At 36.5% G+C, this 27966-nt stretch overlaps 1 protein-coding gene across 1 annotated transcript in view; it reads right to left on the bottom strand.

Moving 5' to 3' along the window:
- The window catches only part of LOC144450706 (protein mono-ADP-ribosyltransferase PARP15-like), a 39242-nt gene extending 22778 nt beyond the window's left edge, over positions 1 to 16464 (bottom strand). Inside the window, exon 1 of the mRNA XM_078141369.1 lies at positions 16309 to 16464. Coding sequence (XP_077997495.1) covers positions 16309 to 16351 — 43 coding nt within the window. The 5' untranslated portion in view covers positions 16352 to 16464. The remainder of the gene's footprint in view (positions 1 to 16308) is intronic.
- Between the last annotated feature and the right edge of the window lie 11502 nt (positions 16465 to 27966).

Here is a 27966-nt window from a genome sequence, read left to right as displayed (position 1 = left end):
ATTAAATGTTTGACTTGATGAGTGAAACATTGTGTTTGGAAAATATCTCCCTCGATGATTTACCATTCCCGAAAAATAAGACTTTGAGGTACTCAATTTAGTTTTAAATTGTCTGAAATAAAGAAAGACCCGCTTTTTTTATCTGAGTAATGAACAAAAGAAGTAGTATATTGTGAGCATTTTGCAATTTTCAATCATCTCGAAATCATTAAAAATACAATATGCTTAATTTGTCTACAATCTGTTGAGAATTCAAGATTTTTTTCCGAGGTAATACTTGTATTGCGCTTTACAAATGTTTTCTTTCACTCACAAGAACACGCTTCAAAGCCAAAGTTCAACTTTGCTTAATTTTTCAACCGGGCATTCTCTAGCTTGCCGAATTCTGCCTTCTGATTTGTTTTCACTTTGACCGATTTCGCTATGTTTCCATTACATGAGACCAATTCTTTCAAATATGATTTGGCATATATGACATTGAAACAAATGATGATGATGATGATGATGATGATGATGATGATGATGATGATGATGATGATGATGATAATAATGGGATAACAGTAGTTTGCTTAAACTAGCACATGCACCAGGAATGTTGCTTGTTTCATTTTGAAAGATGTACACCATGGCGATGTTTACAATAAATATTGCTAAATGCAAAGACATTTCATTATTTTAACCCTCTTCCAAGAATCTTATTAAGTATGAAAATGCATACAAAACAATAGGACATTACAATCAGATGCCTTGCCAGTTAAGGTCATGACTGTATTTGTCCCAATTTATTATTTATGAACAAAAGAACGTAGAGAGCCGTCGGTCATAAAGAGAGGCTCGCGAGAAATATTATCCCGTCATTAATGGGCAGGGGTTTGAAATCAATACGCTTTACGCGTGTGTGCCGAAACGCCCCGTAGTTAACACTTACTTAGATTGTTTACATTACTATTGATAGCGTACACGCTTATGATATTCCATATAGCACGCCATGTTTACCGTTTTCTACGTAATTAGATTGTTTACATTACTGTTGATAAAGAACACGCTTATGCGGTTTATATAGCACGCCATGTTTATTGTTACTGTTTAGACTAGATACATTTAGCTTAGTGGAGTATAGCGTGAAGGTACAAGCAGACACAGATTTCTATTTCGATTTGACCCTGACTAAGCGATCTAATCCACCTCTCCATGTATTAGTATAGCTATTTGAAATTCGAGTTATTTAGAGTAGTGAAGTTTCTTGACCTTTATGGCAATGTCCGTAGGTTTTCGTAATTTGATTGGCTACGGTCCCTGAACTTTGCCAGCGTCCAAGTCAGGCCCGGCGTACGCGTACGTGATACTTTCATGGATGGGTCAAGTGACCTTTAATTATGATTGACAATTCTTTTTGACCACAAATTTTGACCGCCGAGCAAAATGTCGTCAACTTTAGCTCAGACTAAAATAAAATCTTATTATAGTCTGAGACTTCAGTAGTTCCTCGAAAATTTTCATACTAAGGCTATTGATATGCAAATTAGGTAAATCCTATATAAACACTATAAGTGACAATGTTATCTGAGTATAAACCAAGATACTATCTTGTCAATGTAAGATATAACTCAAGCAGACCACTCAAAGTCTGCTTTTCCTGTCCACTCAGATATAACTTGTATTCGATATAGACCACGCAAAGTCTAGTCTCCATTCTAAACTTTCCTTTTGATGAACTAAACATGAAGTAGACTCACTGAAAGGCTGAATTCACTCTGTTTATACTCAGATAATAATGTCACTTATAGTGGTTTGAGGTTTATATAAATTATTCTTGTGAGCACCAGATACTATCTTGTGAGCATGACATACTATCTTGTGAAGCAAAAAAAAATTCTTGTGAAGCAAAAAAAAAAATTCTTGTGAAGCAAAAAAAAATTCTTGTGAGCACCAGATATTATCTTGTGAGCACAAGATAGTATGTTGTGAGCACAAGATAGTATGTTGTGCTCACAAGATAGTATGTTGTGAGCACAATATAGTATGTTGTGAGCACAAGATAGTATGTTGTGAGCACAAGATAGTATGTTGTGAGCACAAGATAGTATGTTGTGCGCACAAGATAGTATGTTGTGAGCACAAGATAGTATGTTGTGCGCACAAGATAGTATCTTGTGAGCACAAGATAGTATGTTGTGCGCACAAGATAGTATGTTGTGAGCACAAGATAGTATGTTGTGAGCACAAGATAGTATGTTGTGAGCACAACATACTATCTTGTGCTCACAAGATAATATCTTGTGAGCACAACATACTATCTTGTGAGCACAAGATAGTATGTTGTGCTCACAACATACTATCTTGTGAGCACAACATACTATCTTGTGCTCACAAGATAGTATCTTGTGAGCACAACATACTATCTTGTGAGCACAACATACTATCCTGTGCGCAATTCACAAGATAGCCTGTTATGCGCATAACAAACTATGTTGTTAGTGTTCGACGCCTTGTTGTGGTAGCTTGTTGCTTTTTTTATCTTCATTATGGAAAGAAAGGAAGCTGTACGATTGTACTTTAACATGGGTTTTAACTACTGTGAAATTTTGGCTTTGTTAGCTAAAAATCACGGTTTTATTCTGAGCTTGCGTCATCTAAAAAGAATATTACACATGAATGGATTGTATAGACGGAAACGTCAATCAGACATCAATGATGTCATCTCCTTCCTGAGAGATCAAGTCGACCGATCAGGCAGACTACATGGATACAGATGGATGCATTTAAAGTGTGTTCAACATGGTATTGTGATCGATAGAGAGAGCGTCCGGTTTCTTCTGCGTGTCTTAGATCCCGAGGGAGTAGCAGCTAGAAAACGATACCGTCTCCGTCGCAGGAAGTACGGGTCGCCAGGCCCAAATTTCATGTGGCATCTAGACGGATATGATAAACTTACTCCCTACGGAATCGCAATCAACGGTTGTATCGATGGATATTCGAGAAATGTCATTTGGGCTGAGGCGTATCACACCAACAGTGACCCCAAAATAGTTGCAGGATATTATATTCAGGCAGTACATCGTTTGGGTGGATGTCCTCGGAAAATTCGTGCTGACAGGGGCACTGAAAACGTAGGTGTTGAACAAATACAACGGTTCCTGCAAAATGATGAAAACTGCTTTTACTATGGATCAAGTCAAATGAATGAGCGAATCGAACGATGGTGGGGTATTGTTCGTACCCATTGCGGCCAGTTTTGGATGGATCTTTTCCATCGTCTAAAAAACGATGGTTACTTTTGTGGTGACGAACTTGATAAAAATCTTATTCGCTTCTGCTTCCTGAAAATGATACAGGTAACTATGTCTTGTGAGATGAAGCCACGCACAATTGTAGATTTTCAATTATCCTATTTCTTAGTATGTGATATTTACTTCTTGATACATATGGCTGAACCGTTATTTCTCACCATTCAGTCATTAAAGATTAACAAAAGTATAGTAGCATGACGCCACTTATACACTTCAATAAGACAGTATGGAAAGAAATACAGTGGTAGGAACAAGAGGTACCCTGTTTTGCCATCGTCACAAAGACTCTAATGTTTCTCACTTGATAAAGATATATTTATGTAGTTAAGTTATAGCCACATTTGTTCAGAACATCACACAGTCAATATCCTAAAATCACGTCAACGTCAAAGCTGATGTAGCGAAAGAATTCATCATAAGAGTAGGTAGTGTTTCTTATCCTTCTCCACATAGCTCTAGACTAGTCGTGTCAACTCTTTCAATCAATTAACAAGAGTAAAAATCGAGGTATGTTTGATGATGTAATGAAAGGTCTTTCTCTTTTTCTCCTTCTCAAAAAATGGATCAATGAAGCATGATGCTTTATAGCAGTGAAAATTGAATGCTATTGTCATTGAAAGCGCTGCCCGTGGGTTCAAATTTAGGTCATGGTCGAATGAAAGCAACCAACAATCACAATGAGATGTAATTAAGTCATTACCTAGCAACTATCAATTACTTGCGTAAACAACCGAAGTCGCAGAGTCACTACTACTAGTACTACTGTGATGATATTTGATTCAGAGCTCGGGAACGAAAAATTCATACTTACGTGTCGTCGCCAAGATAGTGCAGTAAAATGTAGAAATAATCATTAGCACCCAGATCGTTGACAAAAAACGTCACACTTCAATGAATGTCTAAAGCATTTTAGAGTGTCTATGTGCAAATGAGAAAAAATGGTCAGAACGGGGTCTTATGTGTGAGAAAGAGAATAGAGAAAAGACTCGGAAAGAAACTTTTAGACTAAAATTTCCTAGGTTTGTAAGCTCATTTGAAAAGCAAGGCTGTAGTCTATACTCCGCAATGCAGAAACTACGTGGTGTGGCAGTAAAACTTTAAACATACACTGCATTTTTATTTATTTCGGTAAGGAAACCCTGTACCGACAAAATGTGTCTTTTATGAGGTAAGAAATACAAATACATTAGATATAAACCGGAGATCGAAGAGTAGACGTTTATGAGATCGTGATCACAAAGAACATGGTATGTCCTGGGGACGAAAGTCGCTATCATTACGTGTTATTGTTATGGTTTAAATTTGGTCATTTAGATAAATCTTATGTATTTGTACATAAAACGTGTCTAAAACTCTACAAATTACCCCAAATTTCCATAACTTCGTTAATTTGGCCTCTGGGCTACATTGAGTTGAATTCAGGGTCCTGTTACGCCTCGGACCACTGAGTCAAAATCAAGCAACTCCTGGCTAAGTTACAGCCTTTTGAATTTCGTGCAGTTTCTTTCACTGATTCTATGGATATATAATTAGCAACTTAAAATGTATTTTATTCGAACTTTGCGCTTTTCAGGCTTTTTTGTCCCTTTGATTCGGGAAGAGGACATCGAACCCTTTAAATTAATGTAAACATCCGAATGAGAGTCCGCGTATTTACGTTCGACTCTTAGTTCAAAGCTATGATAGTGCAATCAACAATTGTCAGAAGGGGCAATCTTATTGTTATCTGAGGGTACGCCACCAATGACAAACAGAGGTTTCTTTGATGATAATTTCACACATCTTTCTAACTTTCATGATTTTTTATTATCTCGTGATCACAGGCTAATTATATTGTGCGCACGAGATCGAATCGTGATTTACAGGATAAATTGGAGATACGCACTAATAATTTTACAATTTCCGAATGTTCCTTTGATGACCTTAATATTCTGTTTCCATGTTTCCATGTTTTAGGCGGGTGGTTGTGGGATTCTGAGGTTCCGGGGTTCTTGGTTTCCAATATTATTATTATTGAAACCCTAAACACATTACCGGACTGAGCTCATTGCTGCAGTGTTTTGTCAAAATCATGGCGCCCTCTTGTTGTGAGGATGTCAATATGGCAACTTGGATTGTGATTGTCACTGTGCGGTTATTCACGAAGTTTATAGTAGGGCTACAGCAGCAGCAAATCACATTTGGCCGATGTACTAGTAAAAATGTCTGACAGGTCGGTACAGACTACTACTTGTTTTTGTTTTGTTACCCTATATCTGCTGTTTCAATGTCCAAAGGGTTCCGTATTTTATTCTTTCCGGCAATTCCACCCCGGGAATTCCATCCAACCAGGCCATACCATATAACCATTACTCGCAAAGTACTTAGTCTACCACTTATATTTAATACAGGATGAAATTGACAGTGTTGTTATTGAATGGAACTGCCATAGGATCAGTCGATCGAGGAATGCAGTTTCACCAATTGGACGACCGCATATCATGTTCACAGTGCCAGAGATTTATGGAAGTCAAGATTACCTATCGGCTGTTCCTGAGGAGGAGATTAACGTCTGCATGGAGGAATGTTCTTTTAAGGGCCGCTACCCATGTGCAAAGGAGGTGTTCGAATTTTGTTGCTTGCACATTGAAGAAAATAATATTACTCTTCCATCAGAACCTTACGCGGCAGTAGATTTGTATGTGTTACTGAGAAATGAGATCCGTAACACATGACTTCCTACCTGTACAGAATAATAACAATAAGAGTGGAATGGAATTTATAATAATGGTAATAATAAACCAAGAGGGTAACGGAATTTAGACCACCTCGGCTCAATGCTGACTATCAATATGGGTAACCGTATAGTTTCTGCTATCGAATACCTTTTTAAACAATTGACAATTTCATGAAAGCCAGCGGGGGACATTTTGTAAAGCAAATGAAAAACAAAAATTTCTGCTCACAAGAAATATTTTTGCAGTCAACCTTGTTCCCGATGCAAAAGATCTAAACTAACACAAAATTAAGACTTTTAAATGTAAAATGTAAACAAAGTAAATTCATTTTTACGTTTGATGACTTTACTTTGATTTTTTGGAAAGTAATTCATGCAAACTGTAATAGCTTTTTTGTTTGTGACACTTGTTCTAATAACAGATTCCTTTGTGTTAAATATTTGAGTCTCACAGTTACAAGAGTCAATAAAGTAATATTTCCTATCATTTGCACAGCAGAACGAACTTTATTTTCTATCAGTACATACATGCCCCATGCCTCTTTTCTAATTTTAAATATACTTTTGTGGCATGGAATTCCTGTACAGTCTTTTATGGAGAGATCTTTCTTTGAGTGAAGCGAACTATTGGTCCATGTGGCGTCAGCCGATTTGACCTTCTTTCTTGACTGACTGATTGTGTGTATGTGTGTGTGTGTGTGTGTGTGTATGTGTGTGTGTGTGTGTGTATGTGTGTCTCTATGTCTGTGTGTGTGTGTTTACACGACTTAAACCTTAAAAATATTCCGTTTGACGTCACTGCGCGCCTTGGTCGATGAGAAAACAAAACAAAAATGCAAATGAGATCAAGCGGGGTCAAAAGGATTCGCATTCGTCAATTTTTGTAACAATAAACAAAAATCTTTGAAGGCAGACAACACTAACTTTTCTGCAGAAAACGGAATTCATTGGCCATAGCTGGTCACAAAATGAACAATGACAATTCAGTCAATACCACGTTTTCCCGATGCACACCAGGCAAACACAAAAATAACATGCGTAAGTTAGCTTTGATCACCCATACCCGGGGACCTAACAGTCGTTGATTGCTTTCATTGTACGTACAGGACAATAACAACGGAAAACATATTAAACTACATGAACTGGAGACTCGCACATGAACTTTTTTTAATTTAAAAAAAATCTACAGCTATTTACCAAAGAGTCCATCCAGTATGTGTCAGCTGTAAAGGAGATAGCATGAAAACACGTGTCCGGAACAAGACCAAAACACTTTTAAACTGCTTCAAGTAACTGTACTTTGATACATTTCTGAGAAGGCTTTAACTGGTTGTTTTCAACGTGCATCAGTCTGTTTCAGCAGACTGTAATTTAAACTGTGTTGTTTCCAGTTACACTGATAGTCATGGAAACTAGTTGGAGAATGACTTCAAATTTGTTATCACCCATTTACTGTGATATCAATATAGCTACTGATACACGTATTTAGGTAACTTTGCTGATATGACAATATTGTATAAAAATGTTCGTTGAATGAAATTGTTCTTCGTGTATCATTTCATTTTCCATATTTACCTGGTTAGTCTAACACTTAAGTTAACTTCATTCAGGAATTGTACATTTAATGTAGTGAGTGCAGTCAACATTTAGCGAATGTGACTGTAAGTTGTTAGGTTTCACTCTGAGAAAAGGGAACTATTTCGTTTAATAGTTCAGCGCCACTTATTGAACACTGGTTGATTCTGTAACCCTACTTGATTGACATACCATATAGAGAGATTCAGTCATAAATTAGTGCGATTACGTCATTTTGTTAGTTTTTATAGCATTTAATGAATGTAGGTAAGACATTTAATGCGTGTAGGTAAGACACTGTTAACCACTCAAGATTTCATTAATTTGCATATTTTAGAATATATAATTAGTTTGTTAACTCCCTCTTTGGTTTTCCCATCTCAGGGTGATGCCAAACACAGTATTTAATTTGTGCGGCCTAGGCAAGAAACAGACACACTACAGTACTTAACCAATTAAAACACATGAAGTTTAATTTCACAGAAACGGTGGTGATTAAACCACAATATATAACAAAGTGACATTGTGTATTTGACAGTCAAAATGCAGCCAATTAACGACATGTCACTGTTTTGCTGCTTGAAAACATCAAGAATACAATGCTAGTTATGTGAACATGATGTAGCAACCCACTGTGCAATTTAACTCAACCGCGTACATCAAACTCAAATCAACACAAATAAATATTACTTTCGTACAAGTGTACTTACAAATACAGAAGAAAACGATTTGACAGGCAAAGTGTGGCATATTCGTCTTCGAAACCCCAAGTAGCTGTAACGTTTAAGGTTTATTTCTATATTTTTTCAGCTGGTGGCACATGAACAATGAGCATAATTTAATTATTGATTATAATTGAATTTGTCTGGACATAAATTCAATCATAAAAAACTAAATATGCACATCACAGGGTATCTGAAATGTGTCCACATTCTTTAGAAAGACATGACAAGGCAGTCTGGTCTATTGGGAATATTGGACAAAAATGGTGTTAATACACTGTCTGGTTTCTTTGATCTCTGCTAATGACTTCGTACTAAAGCATTAAAACAAAGTAAATTGCTGTTAATTAACTCTATCCTGGCGTCAAAAACAAAGTTTTCTCAGCGTATGGTTTGTGAAAACATTAACATAGCATAACTTTTTTCAGGTGCTATTAAAACGTGTGACTTTGAAATGAGTGACGTGAAACAAACAATAGTGGGCAGTTGTGAATGGTAGAAACAATAATCTGAGTTTCTTTCTTCCTTGCTATTCTTAATTTTCTTGAAAACAAGGCCTAACATGGTTACGAACCGGACTTTCAATATTCTAAATAATGTCCATAACCCACACTCCACTATGTAGTACAGCATTGAATTCTGCACGGAATTCTGGGTAATTTTCATACACCAGTGGCAATTCCAACAAATTTGAGCAAGTGTGTGAGACTGGACGACGTTGGATACCATCAAGCTTTACGAAGCAAACTCTTATTGGGTCATCGGGCATGATATCGGCCCCCGTACAGAACCGTAGGAAATACTTCAGGGTTTGGTCATTTACTTCTCTGAGATACCGTTGAAGGTGGTTCGCGACGGTCTTGTCCTCGCTACTCATGGGATCTGGGAAGAGTAATTTTTTAATCACTTTCCTCGTCGTAGGCTTTTTCTCATCGTAGATTCTTGCGATAGCCACAGCATCCATTCCGTTGGCAACAGATCGGAGTATGGGTTTCCATGAATCGGCTATAAACGCCGGCTCCTGCACGAGCTCTTTATGTGCGATTTCCAAGATTATCTCTCGAATGTTGTCAGCCCTTGGTATCTGTCTACATTGATGGTTGTCAAGGAAATCGACAAGTTCGTCTTCGTCTACTCCCTGAAAGCTATCGATGGCTTCTTCTATTAACTCCCGTTCACTTTCTGATACAAAAAGTAGGTATGTATCAAGCAGGTCGCGTGGGTCATCGAAAAGCACACTTTGGATGAAGGACGGGGCCAACGCAATTGGAAAATAACTGGCTTGCTGCCAACCCTTTACAATAATTCGCGCAACCGCCTCCCACTTATTACGGGAGTAATCGTGTCTCAGCAAAGGTACTTTGTATGTGTTTCCCATCGTGCATCGTTCATAAAAATCACTCCAAAAGCCCGTCAAGCAATCTCGGAAAACTCCGCTTCCATCAGCCTGCTCCAAGTCTCCATTCGGCAATATTAACTTTGCATCAATGTAATCATCCAGAATACTTTGATCGCTGAATGCATTCAGCATGTCCACCAGAAAGTTGCTTCGGTGTATCAGCAACTTTCGAGTAACTTGTTCCTCCACGATATCTTCAGGTGCAGTGATTTGATAAAAATCACCTGGTAGTGGTATAGTGTTGTCTAAGTCCCCAAAACTGCCTTCCATAGCACCGAGCTGAACCATGCACGCGCTTGAATCAGTTTCTTGCATACTTGCATCCATGGTTGACAGAATATTCACAGCAGAATCATAGTCTTCATAGTTTTGCGCTGCTATTGGATTTCCAACATCTTCACTTCTTGGCATGCCAGAGGTATCGACACTGTCGCCTTCCCCATCTCTAGTATTTTCGCGACCATCTTCAGGAACATCTGAATTTTCCGGAGATGTTTGGCTTCTATTATCCTGAGTAACGGACGTTTGTCCATCGGACTGCTGGGCTACCTCTTCATTGCTACAAATGCGTTTCTTTGTTGTGAGGTAAAAACGCAACATGCGAAAACCCGTTCTCTCGTAAAACTGCTCAACTGTGCTTACTTCATCGAGGCTGTTTTCTGTTATGTCTTTTACATCAAATTCGAAGTCATCAATGATTCCCTTAGGTGATCTACCATTTGGGAAAAATAACGGCTTGCCAAGCTCTAGTAGGTCACGTTTTCTGTATGTCTTGTTGACTGACAAACTCCTTGTGCCGCCTCCCTTTTTGCTACGCACTTGCTTGTATGATTTGGTCGCTTGGTCATAATCCAACCATCCCAATTCGATGCGCCTACGCAGCTTTCTTGCATGTTTATTTCCCAATAAGTGCCCATGGCGAGAACGCTGGTTCAGACTGCCCGTTGAATCATCTGATGATTCTGAGTCGGGTCTATTTCTATTTCGGATACGAAATCTACTTCTTATTTTATCGAGTAATGCCGTTTTTCTTTTTGCGCCCGTTGTCTTAAATTGTAACGTACGTTTACAAAAGTCAATCACAGCAATTCGATCACCAGGAGAAGGGATGTACCTCGAAAGCAGTTCCTCTTCCGGACCCATTAGCGCAATAACTGATGGTTCGATCTGAAATAAGAAACCAAATAGTCTCAATTTCAATAAAATGTCGATACTGGATAGCACCTATTTGACCAGATTAATAAACGGAAAAAAGTTCACATGATGTGCATATGCCAAGCAAAAGTATCAACATGGGCTGCTGCCAAACACAATAGCGCCATCTTGTCACGAGTTCTGGGATGCACGCAAAATACATGCGCGCATTCACAAATAAACAAATACACACATATAGACACACATATATACATACATACATACATACATACATACAGACAGACAGACATACAGACAGACAGACAGACAGACAGACAGACAGACAGACAGACACACACACACACACACACATACATACATACATACATACATACATACATACATACATACATACATACATACATACATACATACATACATACATACATACATACATACATACATACATACATACGGACATACGGACGGACAGTCAGACGCATGAACAGAGAGGTAATACACATTAGCCCACATGGAACACAGCACCTGTCTTAAAACTAACCTTGTCACTTTCCATCTTATCGATTTGTTCGGAAGACATGCCCCGGCGTCTTAAAAAATCATAAAAACGATCGGCCATGACTTGGTTGCGATTGCAGAAGTGCCTGTAATGACGAGGAAACACAGAACACAAGTTTGTAACTTCAGACAACACAGTGATAATTGAAACTCTAAAAAGACTGCCGCCAAAGCGATCAAAACCACGGCAACCTGAAATAAAAAAAAATACCGCCAGTGCACAACTTTACAGTTTTTAAAAATGTTTATCCATATGCTAGTCCATGCTAACAATAGTGTTCATTTGCTGAATGACTATCCAGTTGCCCATCCAACAATGTTGCTATCTTTGCGATATACGCGCTCATTTGGCTGTTGCTATGGGCGTGGTCATGTTGTTAGATATATGTGCATACATTTTTTAATGATTTTAGAAAATAGCTAAATAAAACCCCATTCCAGTATAATGTTAATGTCACTGCATGTCTTCTATAACATTACAATTGTCTTCTGGCATTGTTAAAATAGTTGACAGCATAGCAGGAATATCCTGACATTTTTTGATACGTACCATAAATTACATCATGAGATAGTTTATTGATGATATCTGAATATCAGGTTTGAATTAAGTGGATTGCAAGTGGTGGTTAAATATGCTTCAGTTCATACATTATTGTGAGCACCTTTAAAATATTCCGCAAAGGCTATGCCCAAATATGTTTAAAATCAGCGTGTGCCCTTTTAAACTTTGACATATAATGGTGATTTATGTGTAATGAGGGTGTCATGGGGTTTGTGGCAAAGTGTTGGACAAGTCATTACTATAATGAGAGAAACAGGCAAAAGAAAACAACCCAAGCTGTTGCTAAGACATAGCATCATGGTAACTGCGAAGGAAGAGACAATAGCTGTAGGTGCGCATGCTCACTGTTGTTGTATACCACGGTGAGACTTTTGAGTTACATGAGTCTAGCAGCTCAACCAAACAGCTTATTTGAAACAAAAGTGATATCTATCTGCATGGTGTGGAAAATAATTTTCTTCTTCCAGCCAACTCGCTTATACCCTCCTTTCATTTACAAATGAACAAAAATTATGTTTTCATGGCCTATTCTCTTTACTACTGTTGTAAAATACATGTAAGATACAATTGTGTCTTTCAGTTCACATCGAAGTTGCTTGACGCGTGGATATACTACCATGCATTGCAGGAGTTATTTAGAAATGTTTGTGACCAGTTCGTCGTTTTATCAGTAGTGGACAATGAGTTTGGCTTTGAGGGTGCCGAAAAAGGTCTACTTCTATCAAACCAGCAAACATTGATATAAAAACAAGACCGCGTCCCTCTGATGTAGGTTTGCGCGACTCTGTTACATGTAACAAAAGTCAAGTTTTAACATACTGTTCGAGTGTAAGTTTATACATGTGATATGCAGACAAGAGAGTTGCGTGATCATGAACCTACATCAGAGGGACCGGTGATGTTTTTGTATCAATTTTAGCCAGTTTGATATTGATTAGAGTTTTTTTCGGCACCTTCAAAGCCAATTTCATTGTCATCTACTGATAAAACGACGTCCTGGTCACAGGCATTTATAGATAACTCGTGCAATGTATGTTTACTGTTTATCACAATGGTCATGTCAGTAGCGGGTTTTCCCATTCAATGGCACCAACTTTCAAATGTTCTAACATACCATACAGGAAGCTTCATTGAATATTTCACAGAGTCTATAGTTATATACATATATATATATATGCGTGTGTGTGTGTGTGTGTGTATTTACGGGCAATTATGAACTTTGCAGCATGATGACGCATCCGTATGTACTGAGTACGACAAACAGCAACAGCCCAATGATGTTGGTGATCCGTAAGAAATTCGGAAATAACAGTACATACTGACAAATACCCATTTTTTTTGTAGCATAATCAGTAAAATACGTAATCACGATAAACTTGTCAATTACATGAAAATGTCGGTTGGTTTCAGCAGTGGGTTATACTTCCATGGTTTCAGGGTGCAGAAGCGAAGCGGGGCAAATGCGTATGCTGTTTTTTCACGATTCACTTCCGGATTGTGAACAAACCAAGAGCTGATGTAGACAAAGTTAGATCTGGCCAGCCCTAGCTTCACACTAACGTGTGGTGACAATAAAAAGATATTCGAACAATGATACTTCCTAAAAGTAGGACAAAGAAGGTATAAACTTACTCAGATCTCGAGGATATATAGTGACGATCGAAGGTTGTCCTTCCTCCCTAAACGAGTATGACCTGTAGAGGGTGCTACACTCTCGTGCGCAGGACATACTATCTTGTGAAGCAAAAAAAAAATTCTTGTGAAGCAAAAAAAAAAATTCTTGTGAAGCAAAAAAAAAAAATTCTTGTGAAGCAAAAAAAAAAAAATTCTTGTGAAGCAAAAAAAAAAAATCTTGTGAAGCAAAAAAAAAAAAATTCTTGTGAAGCAAAAAAAAAAATTCTTGTGAAGCAAAAAAAAAAAATTCTTGTGAAGCAAAAAAAAAAATTCTTGTGAAGCAAAAAAAAAAAAATTCTTGTGAAGCAAAAAAATAATTCTTGTGAAGCAAAAAAACCCCACCGGTTATTTCCATATGTGACCATTCGGGGGGGGGGGGGGGGGCAGTGTTTGGTTGTTCGTTGGTTTGTTGTCGTTTACTCATGTATGTATCTACTCATTTGTCAGTTTATTTTGTTTGTTTGTTTTTTGTTTGTTTTTGTTTGTTTGTTTACATGTATGTTTATTTTGTTTTGTTTATATTTGTAAACAGAACTAAATGAGCCTGAGCACCCTTTGGATTGATGGGCAGTATGGCTTTGTGGGCATCCGTCAATTGCAGTCCTCTATTGTTACAGCTGCGAATTTAACACACTGTAACAGTGGTGATTTGTGACAAATGTATTGTTGGTGTTAATTATAGTACAATTAAGTAGACAAGTTACCAGATCAAAAAATACGAAAGTCTGGAAGCAGTCAAAGCTCACTCTCAAAGCAGGAGCCGTTAACAAACAGGCGTCAATGTGCTACAGTCACACGTTTGGTGAAACGATAATCAAATCACGTCAGTGTCTCTGTTATGCATCTTTTTGGAATGAAGTTCAAAACAGGGTTACAGCTACCCATTCGCCAAGTCGCCAAATGCGAATAGAATAGAAACTCGAGTTGGCTACAAAACAATGGATTTGACGAAACTGTTGGCGACAAGTTTTCACTGAGATGAATTTACTTGAGATGACTGACATACTCACAATATTCATAGTAACAGTAGTAACATCGTATGAAAATGATGTCACAAGGCTGACTTACGTCTCAAAATAAAATACATCCATGCAGTTTTAATTTCGTGTTCTCGATCAAGCGCGAAATTCAAAATGCGCGAATAATTTCAGGGTTCACAGTATCACTATTCTATTACTGTTTTCAGTCACAAGCTAAGCGAAATGACAAATGGCAACAGTTGGACATTGGTATTCGATGATTGAGTCATCATTCACTTGAATATAGGAGAAACAAAATTGATTAATTATGTGGCCATTGAATGCAAGGTATTGTCCAATCAGAAATTAGGACTCCTTAGGATGTGTTAAAGTGTTTCAAAAATTATGTCGTGCGCACGAGAAACTATGTTGTGAGCACGACTTAGTATGTTGTGCTCACAAGATAGTATGTTGTGCTCACAAGATAGCATCTTGTGCTCACAAGATAGTATGTTGTGCTCACAAGATAGTATGTCGTGCTCACAAGATAGTAAGTCGTGCGCACAATATATTATGTTGTGCTCACAAGATAATTTTTTATTTTTTATTTTACAAAATGTCCCTTACTGGCTTTCATATATATCATTATGTATTTATTGTTATTACTTTTACACTCAGTAAACTGTTACCTAATGCTTATTATGGTACTAATCTTTGAAGTCAGAGTATCTCTAAATAGCAAAACTGCGAGACAGTTCGTGTTTTCGGACTTACAGCCATTGTTAAATATCCTAGAGCACTGCTTATAGCACAAATTACAATTTATAGACGGAAGTGTAAGTTTCGGTTTCTTTTGTGAACGTCCTATTGTACGTTTGTGATATACGGGACTACACGTCTCAGACAAAGTCAGCTCAACGTCGTTTTCTGTAATACAATCCTACAACCAATCAAGTACTGAATCAAACTAAAAAAAATTATCAGTCACATTTATCACCATAGATACAGAAAAACAAAGCAGGCAAGCAGAGAAATAAAGTAACACAAATGTTGTTCCCGTATATGTACAACTTCACCCACCTTCACAACATTTGCTTTCATTTTAATCGCACCTTAGTTTTGTAAATGATCATACACCACTTTCAGCAATCACTTACACAGTATCTACAGTTAACACTACTACAAATATTGCATCATTCTCAATGCTAATTATGTAAGTCATTTAGCCTTCTAACTTTTACTTTCATCTACTATTGTCCTTGTTCAGCGCGTTCAAAACATTAAGTTTACATCCTATTGAGATTTTGGCGATATGCAAATTAGTTTGTGTTCAAGTTGTCGATAAAATTAAATATATTGAGAAAATACTTTAAAAGAATCGAAATACAAAAATATTTTAGATTACAAATGTATGCCGTATTCAATTGGCAAAGGTCAAATTACTTGAACTGTACCTTTCATCTATATGGGTAAATGCTTTGCTAAACCGAGAACTGACGTCAATTTCTTTGAATTCTCGAGAAGAGTATCCCTTTGTTTAAAAGTGAAAGTACATATCGCATGCTTTATTTTCTAATGTATGATTTTTGAATACATTCAATATGTCATGAAAGGTTTAAACAACTTCAATAATTTTTGGCGGAGCGGAAATACAGATTTTGAATCGCAATGCCCATGATGATAATGTTGTTAACGTACCTGTAGACTTTGCTTCAGCTTCTGTACTGTACTGTTGACCCATTCTTATGTTTAAGTACTCCTACAGCCTCTATATTTTGTCATTAAGCCCAGCTGCTGAAAATGTCATAACTTGGCGGTCTCTGTCATGGAATTTCTACGATGAACTATGGACTGTTTTGATGACCAGGTAAGTATAGTCTCGGTTACCCAGACTCTCGCCGCTGGGGGCTCTGCCTACGAGATATGCGTATTTTGGTTCGAACAGTCAACATTTGTTTGACCAAGTCTGAAAATATGGCATTTTTATGTAAATAACGACAACACCAAATTCTACAACCTGGTGAAATACATGATCAAAATGTATCCGTGAACAAAGTTATTAGGATTTGGGGGCGTATCAGCTATGAGACCGTTCATTAAGTGTCCCGCATCCTCTAAAAAAAATCACGAGTTTCTGTTTCGAACTATTTCGAATAATTGACCCGATACCAGGAACCGATCATACCTGCCATAATGCGTGTGCGATGTACACGATGTGGCCACTTTAGCCAAGAGGTGGACTTGGGATGGGGCTGCTAGGTCAGGATAACCTCAAGCCGAGTATATTTTGTTTTCTGGATGGAGGGAATGAAGTTCTATCAAATCTCAAACAATGCAATCATGTCACCCGACCCAATCTCTCCATTCTGCTAACCGACGATCTCTACGACAGGATAAGAAACTAATGACCCAATCGACCCAATCTCTCTCCAATCACGCACACACACATTGCCTTTGTTAAAGAATAAATAGATATGGTGTATGAATAGAAGGCGGTAGAATATCTAGAATACCAGTAAAGAGAGATGACCAGTTTTGACCAGTCTGATAAAAATCCGATGTCGGGGTCGGAGAGTTGTTAATTTTCATCTCTAACATTCGACTTGTCAAGTTATTTTTACCCTTGTAGATTTTATATTTTGACGTTTTTTCTGCCTTGATGCTACCACTACGATAAAGACTAAATCGTGAACATATAAAACAACGGACAATTTAGACAAAACACAAGAATTTAATGAGTAATTAGCCAAACACTACTGGTTTTGAATCAGATTGAATATTCATGTATTATTCCAAATCAACGAGTCACACTTTTGAACAGCTGCATTTATCTCTGAAGTTATTATTAAAAAAGCAAACAAACAAACAAACAAACAAACAAACAAACAAACAAACAAACAAAACATTGTGCTTTATTATCTGTGTGTTTCTGTGTATGTGTGGTAGGGGAGGGGTAACGGATGAGAGAGTGCGTCATATAAATTATTCGCAGGACGGAAACCATACTTTTCTGATACAAATCTTCATTTCAGAAAGTGTACAGTATCGTAGACGAAGTAATTCATTTTTTGAGGGAAGAGGGCGTCGTTTGACTAAGTGACGTGCTTTTCAAGACTGATGACGGTCTGAGTTTATATCTTTCGACCGCTACGAACTTACATATTTATTTATGATAACAGTCTTAAGAGTAGGACTGAATTAATTCTGACAATGGAAAATAACTGAGAAATTTAAGTTACATGCACAGACCTGAAAAGTCACTCAAGGTAACAACACTGGCAGAAAGGCGACCTAATTTAATTGTCCCGTTTTTATAAAGGAATTAATAAAAATGGTTATAAAAAAGGTATTACATATTATTTATGTTTCTTGAGCTGCGTATACTTTAGTAGTTGCAACGTATTCAGACCCAGCATCACCTGCTATAATAGTGCATAGATCCAATGACGTCACTGAACTGTGCAATATACGTATACATTTTTTTTAGTTCACAGAATTGGTCAAGCAAGTCTCCGTGTGATCGAATCGGGAAGAAATAATTCCTAGACGAAATTTTGAAAAATGAAGTTTCAAATCAAAATATGTCCGATTCTACACCTCTGTATGTTCATTTTAACAGGTAAGTAACAACTCCATGATAAACAATTGCCGTGGTGCTAGTGCAGGGAACGGCGGATTTTAATATCGGACAATTTGTCACAGGACGTTTTGCTTTCCTGTAACAGTAGTATTGACATTCGCTGTTAATAGTAGCGTAATTGTATGAAGTAGACGATTCAACGCTGAGACTGTGCTTAACAATAAATCCATGTCAATATCTATCTATCTATCTATCTATCTATCTATCTATCTATCTATCTATCTATCTATCTATCTATCTATCTATCTATCTATCTATCTATCTATCTATCTTAGTATCTATCTATCTATCTATCTATCTATCTATCTTAGTATCTATCTATCTATCTATCTATCTATCTATCTTAGTATCTATCTATCTATCTATCTATCTATCTATCTATCTATCTATCTATCTATCTATCCATCAATACATCCATCCACCTATAGTACTAACCTACCGCCCCACCGACCTACCAATCAACCAACCAACCAACCAACTCACTCGCTTGTCGTCGTCGTCACTCACTCTCTCTCTCTCTCTCTTTCTCTCTCTCTCTCTCTCTTTCTCTCTCTCTCTCTCTCTCTCTCTCTCTCTCTCTCTCTCTCTCTCTCTCTCTCTCTCTCTCTCTCTCTCATTTTATACATTGTGTTTGAATTGTACTCACAATATAATGTAATTTACGTTGAGTACCAATTCATGTTCCAAATAGATTCGTTAAGGCTACAACTCATCAATACAAGAATGAACCAATCTAATGCAGCTGGTAGTTGTCAGAGCCAGGGAATGACTTTAGTCAAGGATATCGATAACGTAAAACATCAAGAGATAAAAGCCTACATGATAACAGGAGTCTCAAAAATCGGCCATTACTGGATCAACGCAAAGATAAACCGCCTAAGAAATGAGTGTGGGGGTGACAACATATCTGTTACAACCCTCAATGGCTTATCCGTATCAGATACACAATTTGCAAGGGGTCAAGAATATAGAAAAGGGCGAGACTGTGTGACTATCAGGTAAGTAATATATTGTACACATACGTTTAATTAAGAGTTCTTAGGTACTGTATCACAAATTTTCCAATTGAAACAATGTTGTGGGTTTTGTTTGTTTGTTTTTGGGGTTTTTTTTTTTTTTGGGGGGGGGGGTTGTGAGTGAATCTAAGGGGATGAAATGAATGCAGCAAGGCTATAACTTGGTCAATTAGTGACTATGTTATTTGGTTTGGATATTTCAGTAAGTATATAGACAAAGACATAGATCAACACATATTGGAAACACCATGTCTAGCAACTGTGACTACGCCTCTAGCAAAAACCAATGATGTCTTTACGATTTCAGGAGTAATTCTGAATTATGTGTGTTCTGTACGCCTGATATGAAAACTCTACCACAATTTACAAAATTAATGTATACTAAACAATGTTCTGTTAAGAATTTACAGATTGAAAATCATGGATTGATGATTTTAGACATACCTAAATGTTTACAAACTGGAATTAGGTCGCAATTTAATTCTCTATTTATTACATTCTGTGTTTACAGGTGTAGCAAATCATCGTGTGCTTGGTATGGTCAATCCTGTCCCACTGGAATGTTTCAGTTTATATGTGAAGGTGTGTAGACAATGTATCAATGTATACAAGTGCATACATACATACATACATACATACATACATACATACATACATACATACATACATACATACATACATACATACATTCATTCTAAAGAGAATAATGGTCTGAACATATGCGCATAAGTAGATCGTATCGTTGATATGTAAATGCGATTTCAAATCCAAAATTACTGGATCTGACGTTTGGTTGTGGTGTTTATGTAGGTGTCTAGCTGTGTATTTCAAATCAATAATGGAACAACTATTCGCTGCAATCAATAGCCAATGCCATTGTATTTATATCGACTATGATGGACAGCCAAGTTAATAACAATTTAACAAATAAACCAAAGTATGCCTAGCAACAAATAACATATGCCTAGCAACAAAAAGCATATGCCTAGCAACAAATAACATGCTCACAGTTAAATATCCGATGGGTACGTCAAGTGAATTAGTACAAAGCACTTAAACGCAAGTGAGCAAGCAACCAAGGACACTCATGGCAACATCCGAATTCCGCCATCTCCTACAAAGATAACATTTAATGAAAGGTAGTTAATAAAAAGCGTTCCTTAAGAGAATAAAATATGTGTAACACCCTATTCCACTTTCATTTACCAAAGGGACGCAGAGGATTCCCTTTCACAGTGTAGTATTTTGTTTGTGGTGAACTCCCTCCCTGTAAAATAATGCCTAATTGATTTCTCAGGTCTGTTTAATGCACTCTCCCAACAGCTCTCACGACAGTAGTAAGGTACAATAATAATGCAGAATTGACAATTGAAATAGTCAATCTGGTTATCAGAATAGAAAATGTATATTATCAAATTATGGACTTTGAAGCAACTACTATTTATGACAAGAAACTAACCAAGATTAAATGATGTCCCATCAAACTCTCAAATAAACCTTATACCACAGCAATCCTTACTCAAATTATGTAGTTGCAATACAATGTCATTGGCATTAATTATACTGCAGCGAATAAAAGGTTCAATTCAATCTCGCATTTCAATGAACAATTCAAGATAATTTAATAAATGTCATGATGGTAAAATGTTACAGGTGCTAGCTTTGAATCTGAGTTGTCAGTCCAAACTTTTGTTTCTAAATGGCTATAGTCCTTAGGCTAGATTCGAACCACAATTGTGTCCCAGTCAACCAAACTGTATAGTTGGTGATTCCCAATTGGGAACCTGGTAGGATATAGGTTTCTATATGAATGGTTTAATCACCGCCATGGCGCTTATAGAAGGAGCAATATTTTATATGTCGCCTGGGAGTTGAGGATGTATAAATGGGTCAATGTGTCGTTGTATGTTTAATGCCATGTGTAGTAATTGTGGATAGCTTTGAGCAGAGTAACGAACTTATCGTTATTATTATAGTACTACTTTTTTCTTTTGATGTTTCTCATTTTGTAAGTAGTATGCGTGTTATTTAATTTGAACAACTACAGTCACCACAGTTTGATATGCAATTGACACTTTTGTAATCGAGTGGCTAGCTCGATTAGTTTCTCCAATTTTCTAGACCACCAACAACTTTGAATCATTTGTTTTTTGGATGTTAATGTTTACTTCTTATTTCAATATTTGTATGTTTATCTCTTTGTCGGAAATAAAATTCAATTCAATGCAATCACCAACATCTGTTTGTCCTTAATTAGATCAAAATTATACACAGGACAATGTGTTGTCCTGCCCGGAGAATCTGACAACTTACAAGTGTGAAGATAAAGTTGCTGTTCATGTCAGCCTAAATGACATATTTCTGGAGTATTGGCCAGTAGACCAGTACACGGATGACAGCCTAACCTGTACAGTCTATAGCATGAAAACCAGAACACTGTGTTGGGAAGAATACTGTTCATTCCATTTGGAAAATCTCGGAACTACAGGAACTCTAGTTTGCGCAGCAGTGTCAAACCCCAACAGCTATACCTATATTGCTAGTTGTACTTTCCAATTGCTAGCACCAATTGAAGGTAATAATTAATGTTATCAATGTTGATATATTTAATATATTCGTAGCGTCACATTGAAAAATGTTGCAGTTGCTTTAACAAGATTTGCACCCTTTCTAATTAACATGAATTAAAGTATTTGTTCAACCTAATCACCTATTTCAACACGCTATTAATAGAGTCATTTCACGAACAAAAATTGTACAGAACTTTCGCTCAATTAGTTTTTCAACTAAAGTTAGCATAATGCTGAATGCAAACATCCAGACTTATCGACTGCAGATTATAACCTGGAAATATATACCTGGTCCAATGCAATGTTTATTTCATTTTCATGTGCACTTTCAAAATTCATCAGGCAAAATAAAAAACTGTTTGCGATGACCCGACCCTAATTTTAAAAAAAATGTTTAAAACAAAAAGATAATTTTTTTGACCTCATTGCAGGTCTGTTTTCTTTCCCCAGTGATGTATGTACATATTCCACCAAATTTTCACTGAAGTAATATTTCGTTTGGGTTTGGGTCGAAGCAGTATTTTTCAAAAATAAAAACAATTAAAAAGATAAAATCCCAACCTACCTACCATATTTTCTTAAGCCATATTATAAGAAACATATTTTTTCGCCAGATCATGCCCTGTCAACGTATCCCTGTGACAACACTAACTGGTATGAACAATTTCAAGTCGTCACAACACTGGGCAATGCAATGACAGATACTACAGATACTAGTACATATTTTCCAATAACTACCTTGGATTACCCTAAGGGCGAACCCTACATAGACTGTGATCTACCAATAGATTCTAAATCTACCACTGGAACTAATATGAAGTGTACGGCATATGGTGTTGATGGACATAGTGCTACCTGTACTATCTCTATGACAGTCAAAGGTCAGAGTAGTTTGATTCATATAAATATTGTTTAGAAACAAGATCATTTTTATGAATAATACACGTATTTAAAAACATTCTATGCATGATCTGTGTCATTGTGTACATCAGTTTGTGTCAAAAAATAAAATAGGTGTAGTATTCCAGACCTAGAAGGAGTGTTATCCTTCCAGTCACTCTCAGATAAAGTAGATTTGTTAACACATTCAACATCTTCAATTTCTTTAGAGGAACTAAAACCTTGTACGCTTACTATGCAAAGAAACTAAAACTCTACAACAGCTATATCTGAATTAACTTCTGAATTAAGACAATTCAATGTAGTGAACCTGAGTCAAAAATTCAATGTAGTGAACTTGGAGTAGACAAAGAAATGAAGTGAAATCAAATGTCTGAGTTAAGATGTACTGTGTTTTTCATACACTTTTCATGTGACTTAATTCACATCAATTGTTTTATTTTGCAGGCAGCGATGAGTGTGACCCTGCAAGTGACAACTGTGGTGTTAATGAGAAATGTGACTATACTGAAGACAGATATACATGTAAATGTACAGCAGACTATGTAAGAGACCAACAACGTTGTGTTCCTAGTATTACATCGCTAGAAGAGGACAATGTAAATGGTGATGTAGGAGGTTAGGAAATTGTACTTTATTGCTGTCTTCTAAAAATACATTACATTATAAAGAAATGAATTATATGCAGGGGTGATCAAATCATATTTGTGAACTGGTGGTCCCCAGACCACTTGCCTAAAAAAATCCAGTGGCCCTGCTGAAAGAATTAGTGGTCCAAGTGAAACATTAAATCTCAAGTTACCTATGAATCTGTATATTCAGACGACTTTTCAGCATAGTTATTAACAGTAAGGTACTGGTCCGACAGACCAGACAAGGTAAAATTTGTGTGGTCCGCCAAAAAAAAATCGCTAGTCCCGGACCCAGGACCAGTGGATTTGTTCACCCCTGATATGTATATTCACAGAGTAATTACACATCATCACGTCTCTAGGCTGTTTTCACTCTTTATTGAAGGAAAGTGTTTATCATCGTCGCAAACCATGGCCTGTTTTACGGCAACGTTCTTAACATAAAGCCTCCCACAGGTTAATTTTTTAGAAATAATAACTCAAGCGCAATTGTGTCCTAGCTGTTGTGTGAAATAGTGACCTGATGTGATTGCGAAATCTTGGGAGACTTACTGGGGGAAAAAGAAAAAAAGTTGACGACATTTTCTTTCACAAATTTTGAAATGAATAACAAATTCAAAATATTTTAGGATTATGAGACAAAAATAATCTCCCAAAGGAATGTAGACTGGTGTCGGACTAGTCGCATATAATGAGAAATCTAAACGAGGTGAAAGAATTAATGTACAACATAAAAGATGACACAAAATGAGACATTAAAACAAAACGAGAGAAAAACAAAACAAAACTAGATCAAACAAAAGAATACAAACATATAAAACATGTAGTATAATGATTAAAACAAGACAGAAGTTTTAGGTTTCATCACGTGAAGTACATGTTGTTTCATTAATATATGAAACATATGTTTCATGTTGAGTAACATGCTATGTTTCATTAACATATGAAACACATGATACTAGTATGTTTCATGTGAAGTACATGCTATGTTTCATTAATATGTGAAACTCATGATACGAGTATGTTTCATGTTCAATTCTTTACTTTAGCAGGTGTCGACAGTGACGTCATTTGCAGTGACGACCGACACCTTGGCATTACATGGGAAGAGACGACGGCTTTCAAGTTCACACCATGGATGGATTGTCCAAGTGGATCTATAGGTAAGGGATGTGACTCAAGATGGTAACATTGGATCATCAAATTGTTGAAAATTACTATCCTATATCTGTAGTATCGAAGTGAACTTTTGTTCTAAACACAAAACTTGAAAATCGAACTTGAAATTTTCAACTGCACAATTCTGAATCACTCCTTTTGAACAGATTGACCAGCTATTCAGCTCATGTGACCTACATGTTTACCTTGCTTGTTGAACCCTGCATGGGTCAAGCAAACTGTTTTTGTGTAACATGTATAGGTTAATTATAAAGTCCTAAAAATCATTACCAGTTTGTCAGTTTTGTAACGGTAAGCAGAAAACAGACTAAATATCATTTGGCAGAAACTAGAATGGTGACTGAAACAACTCCCAAACTGGTTATAATGCTAACAGAACAAGATATTGAAGATATATGCATTCAAACACAAAATATGGAATTTATACCCTAGTTGTTGTACATCATGACAATGTGTGCATGCTTACATCATTAGTTCTGCACTGGTACTCAGAATATCAGTGAAAACAGTTTTCCAATATTGTATTTACATGTAGTTGATCACTCCATCCTTTTTGTCCTTGGCTGAATGAAAACAAAAATGGAAACAGATACTTAAAATAAGGATTCAAGTTTAATTCACTCTTCAACTTAATCTAACAGAAATGCTGCAGTGTCAATATTCCTAACTTACATACTGCATATCAAAACAAACAATGATGCCAATTGTAATGCATAAAATTGATAATTTTATTATTTTTAAATACAGGATTCATGAGAAGACTGTGCAATGGCAATGGTGAATGGAATCAAGCTGATACCACAGACTGTAAGAGAGAAGATTTAATCAAATTCTCGAAGATGGTAATGAGTTCATCTCTGTCAAAAGAATACAGCAATTCAAAATAATTCCATTCATATATTACTATCCCTTACGGAAATGGTCTATAGTATTCTTATAGGATTCCTATAAGACCTATAATATTCCTATAGGATTCCTATAGGACTGATCGTTCCTATAGGACTGTCCTAAAAGATTCCTTATAGGAATTATAATTCCTATAGGAATTATAAAGTATTCCTTTAAGAAAGGGGCCAAAATACTATAAGATCTTATAGGAATAATCTTTTAGGAATAGTATAGACCCTTTCTGTAAGGGATAGTTAAATTCTATTAATTCATTAAATTCAGCTATCTATCATTTTACCATCAGTATTTTTTATATATTATATTTTTATATATTATTTCTTCTACCAGATGACAAATGTAACTGACCCAGGTGAAGTAACTGAAATGCTGAAAAACATCCAGGACATAATTGATAACGGAAACCCACTTGGAGGTGACATTCTGATTATTGCTGATATAGTCCAGAACATGGCTAATTTACGTATCACACCTGACGCCAACTTATCAACGGTTGGTGATAGCATGCAGGTTAGTATACCTTCAGTTCTCCTATGGTATGACAGCCAAGGTGAGTTGGTGATAGCATGCAGGTAAAGTGATAAGTTCTCCTATGGCATGACAGCCAAGGTGAGTTGGTGATAGCATGCAGGTAAAGTGATAAGTTCTCCTATGGTATGATAGCCAAGGTGAGTTGGTGATAGCATACACTGGTTAGTATACCTTCAGTTATCCTATGGCATGACAGCCAAGGTGAGTTGGTGATAGCATACAGGTTAGTATACCTTAGGTTCTCCTATGGTATGATAGCCAAGGTGAGTTGGTGATAACATGCAGGTTAGTATACCTTAGGTTCTCCTATGGTATGATAGCCAAGGTGAGTTGGTGATAGCATACAGGTTAGTATACCTTCAGTTCTCCTATGGTATGATAGCCAAGGTGAGTTGGTGATAGCATACAGGTTAGTATACCTTCAGTTCTCCTATGGTATGATAGCCAAGGTGAGTTGGTGATAGCATACAGGTTAGTATACCTTCAGTTCTCCTATGGCATTGATAGCCAAGGTGAGTTGGTGATAGCATACAGGTTAGTATACCTTAGGTTCTCCTATGGCATTGATAGCCAAGGTGAGTTGGTGATAGCATACAGGTTAGTATACCTTAGGTTCTCCTATGGCATTGATAGCCAAGGTGAGTTGGTGATAGCATACAGGTTAGTACACCTTAGTGATAAGTTCCCCATATGACACCAATTTACCGACCGACTGATATACATTTTTCAGCATTTCAATTTCACAGCACATAAACTGTGTCTTCAACAGAAACTCTAAGCAGTTCTTTAAAATATCATGTACATTTCAGGCCTTCACTGATGTCATGTCACAATTTCTTGAACCTGAGCTGGAGGAGAAATGGAGACAAATTTATGAGGTGTGACATTTACTATTATATAAATTTTCATATTCACGATTGTCAATATTGCTGGATATCAAACATCAATTTGTAACTTAATAGGTAAATATATAATATTACTTCAGGCTAAGAAATAGACTGAGAAAAAATGCTGACAAAGAAAGCATGGAATTAATTTCCTATGTTGAGAAAGTCAGTCAATTCCTATAAGTTGAATAAATACATTTTTTAATATCATCACATCACAGCTCATATGCATTCACAAATGAAAGTGACGTGATATGCCAATTTTGTCTTTTCAAATGTAAAAGTTCGTAATACTGTCAATGGAAAGTATCAAAAAAAGGCTTACACATACTGTTTAGATGCTGATATATTTGTTATCAAAATATCGCCATTAGGATAAATTTGGTACAACAATTCTGACTGTGGATTGTCAAATCTTTCCACACACTCAGTTCACATCTTTACAGAATAGAAGGGATGACTGATCATCCTCTACAGAAAGAAAGACTGAATTTGTTGGTTTAAGCTATGTGGTTTTTTGTATGTATTAAGTATTTATGTATTTTGTAGGCGAAGGGTGCTGATGGCATTCTAACAATATTGTCGACACTGGAATCATTTAGCAACCAAGTCTATGACTACATGACTGTTACTGGCCACGATGTATCTTTCACCACTGCCTTCATGTGTAAGTTAAGTTTCCATTTTTCAAAAACACATTAAAAATTGCTCTAATACTCAGTACTAGATATTTTGAGGGATGTAGTCATAATTACAGCTAGCCAATCTTTTTACCATTAGACTTAATTAACACAAGGCTAATAATTGTTAGAGGGGACAGGGGACCATTATAAGTGTCTGTCGATATAATGTCGATACATTGTTGTTTGCTCATTTCACATACTGTGGAGGTATTGTATGCAAACCCAATGTATTAAATTAAACCAGGTTTTCATCATAGAAAAAAAGGTTTCATATTGCATTTGAATATTGGATTTAAGCACAACAGTATTATTTTCATTCTAAAAAATTTCTTTTCATGTGATTACAAATATTGTGTTCATATAAATTAATTTATTTATATTCAGATCTTGAAGGATACATCATTAACGTCAA

This window comes from Glandiceps talaboti, chromosome 20 (assembly GCF_964340395.1).
Source record: "Glandiceps talaboti chromosome 20, keGlaTala1.1, whole genome shotgun sequence".
NCBI lineage: Eukaryota > Metazoa > Hemichordata > Enteropneusta > Spengelidae > Glandiceps > Glandiceps talaboti.
The sequence above is the reverse complement of the archived record's forward strand: the minus strand, read 5'-3'. Positions and strand labels throughout refer to the sequence as shown.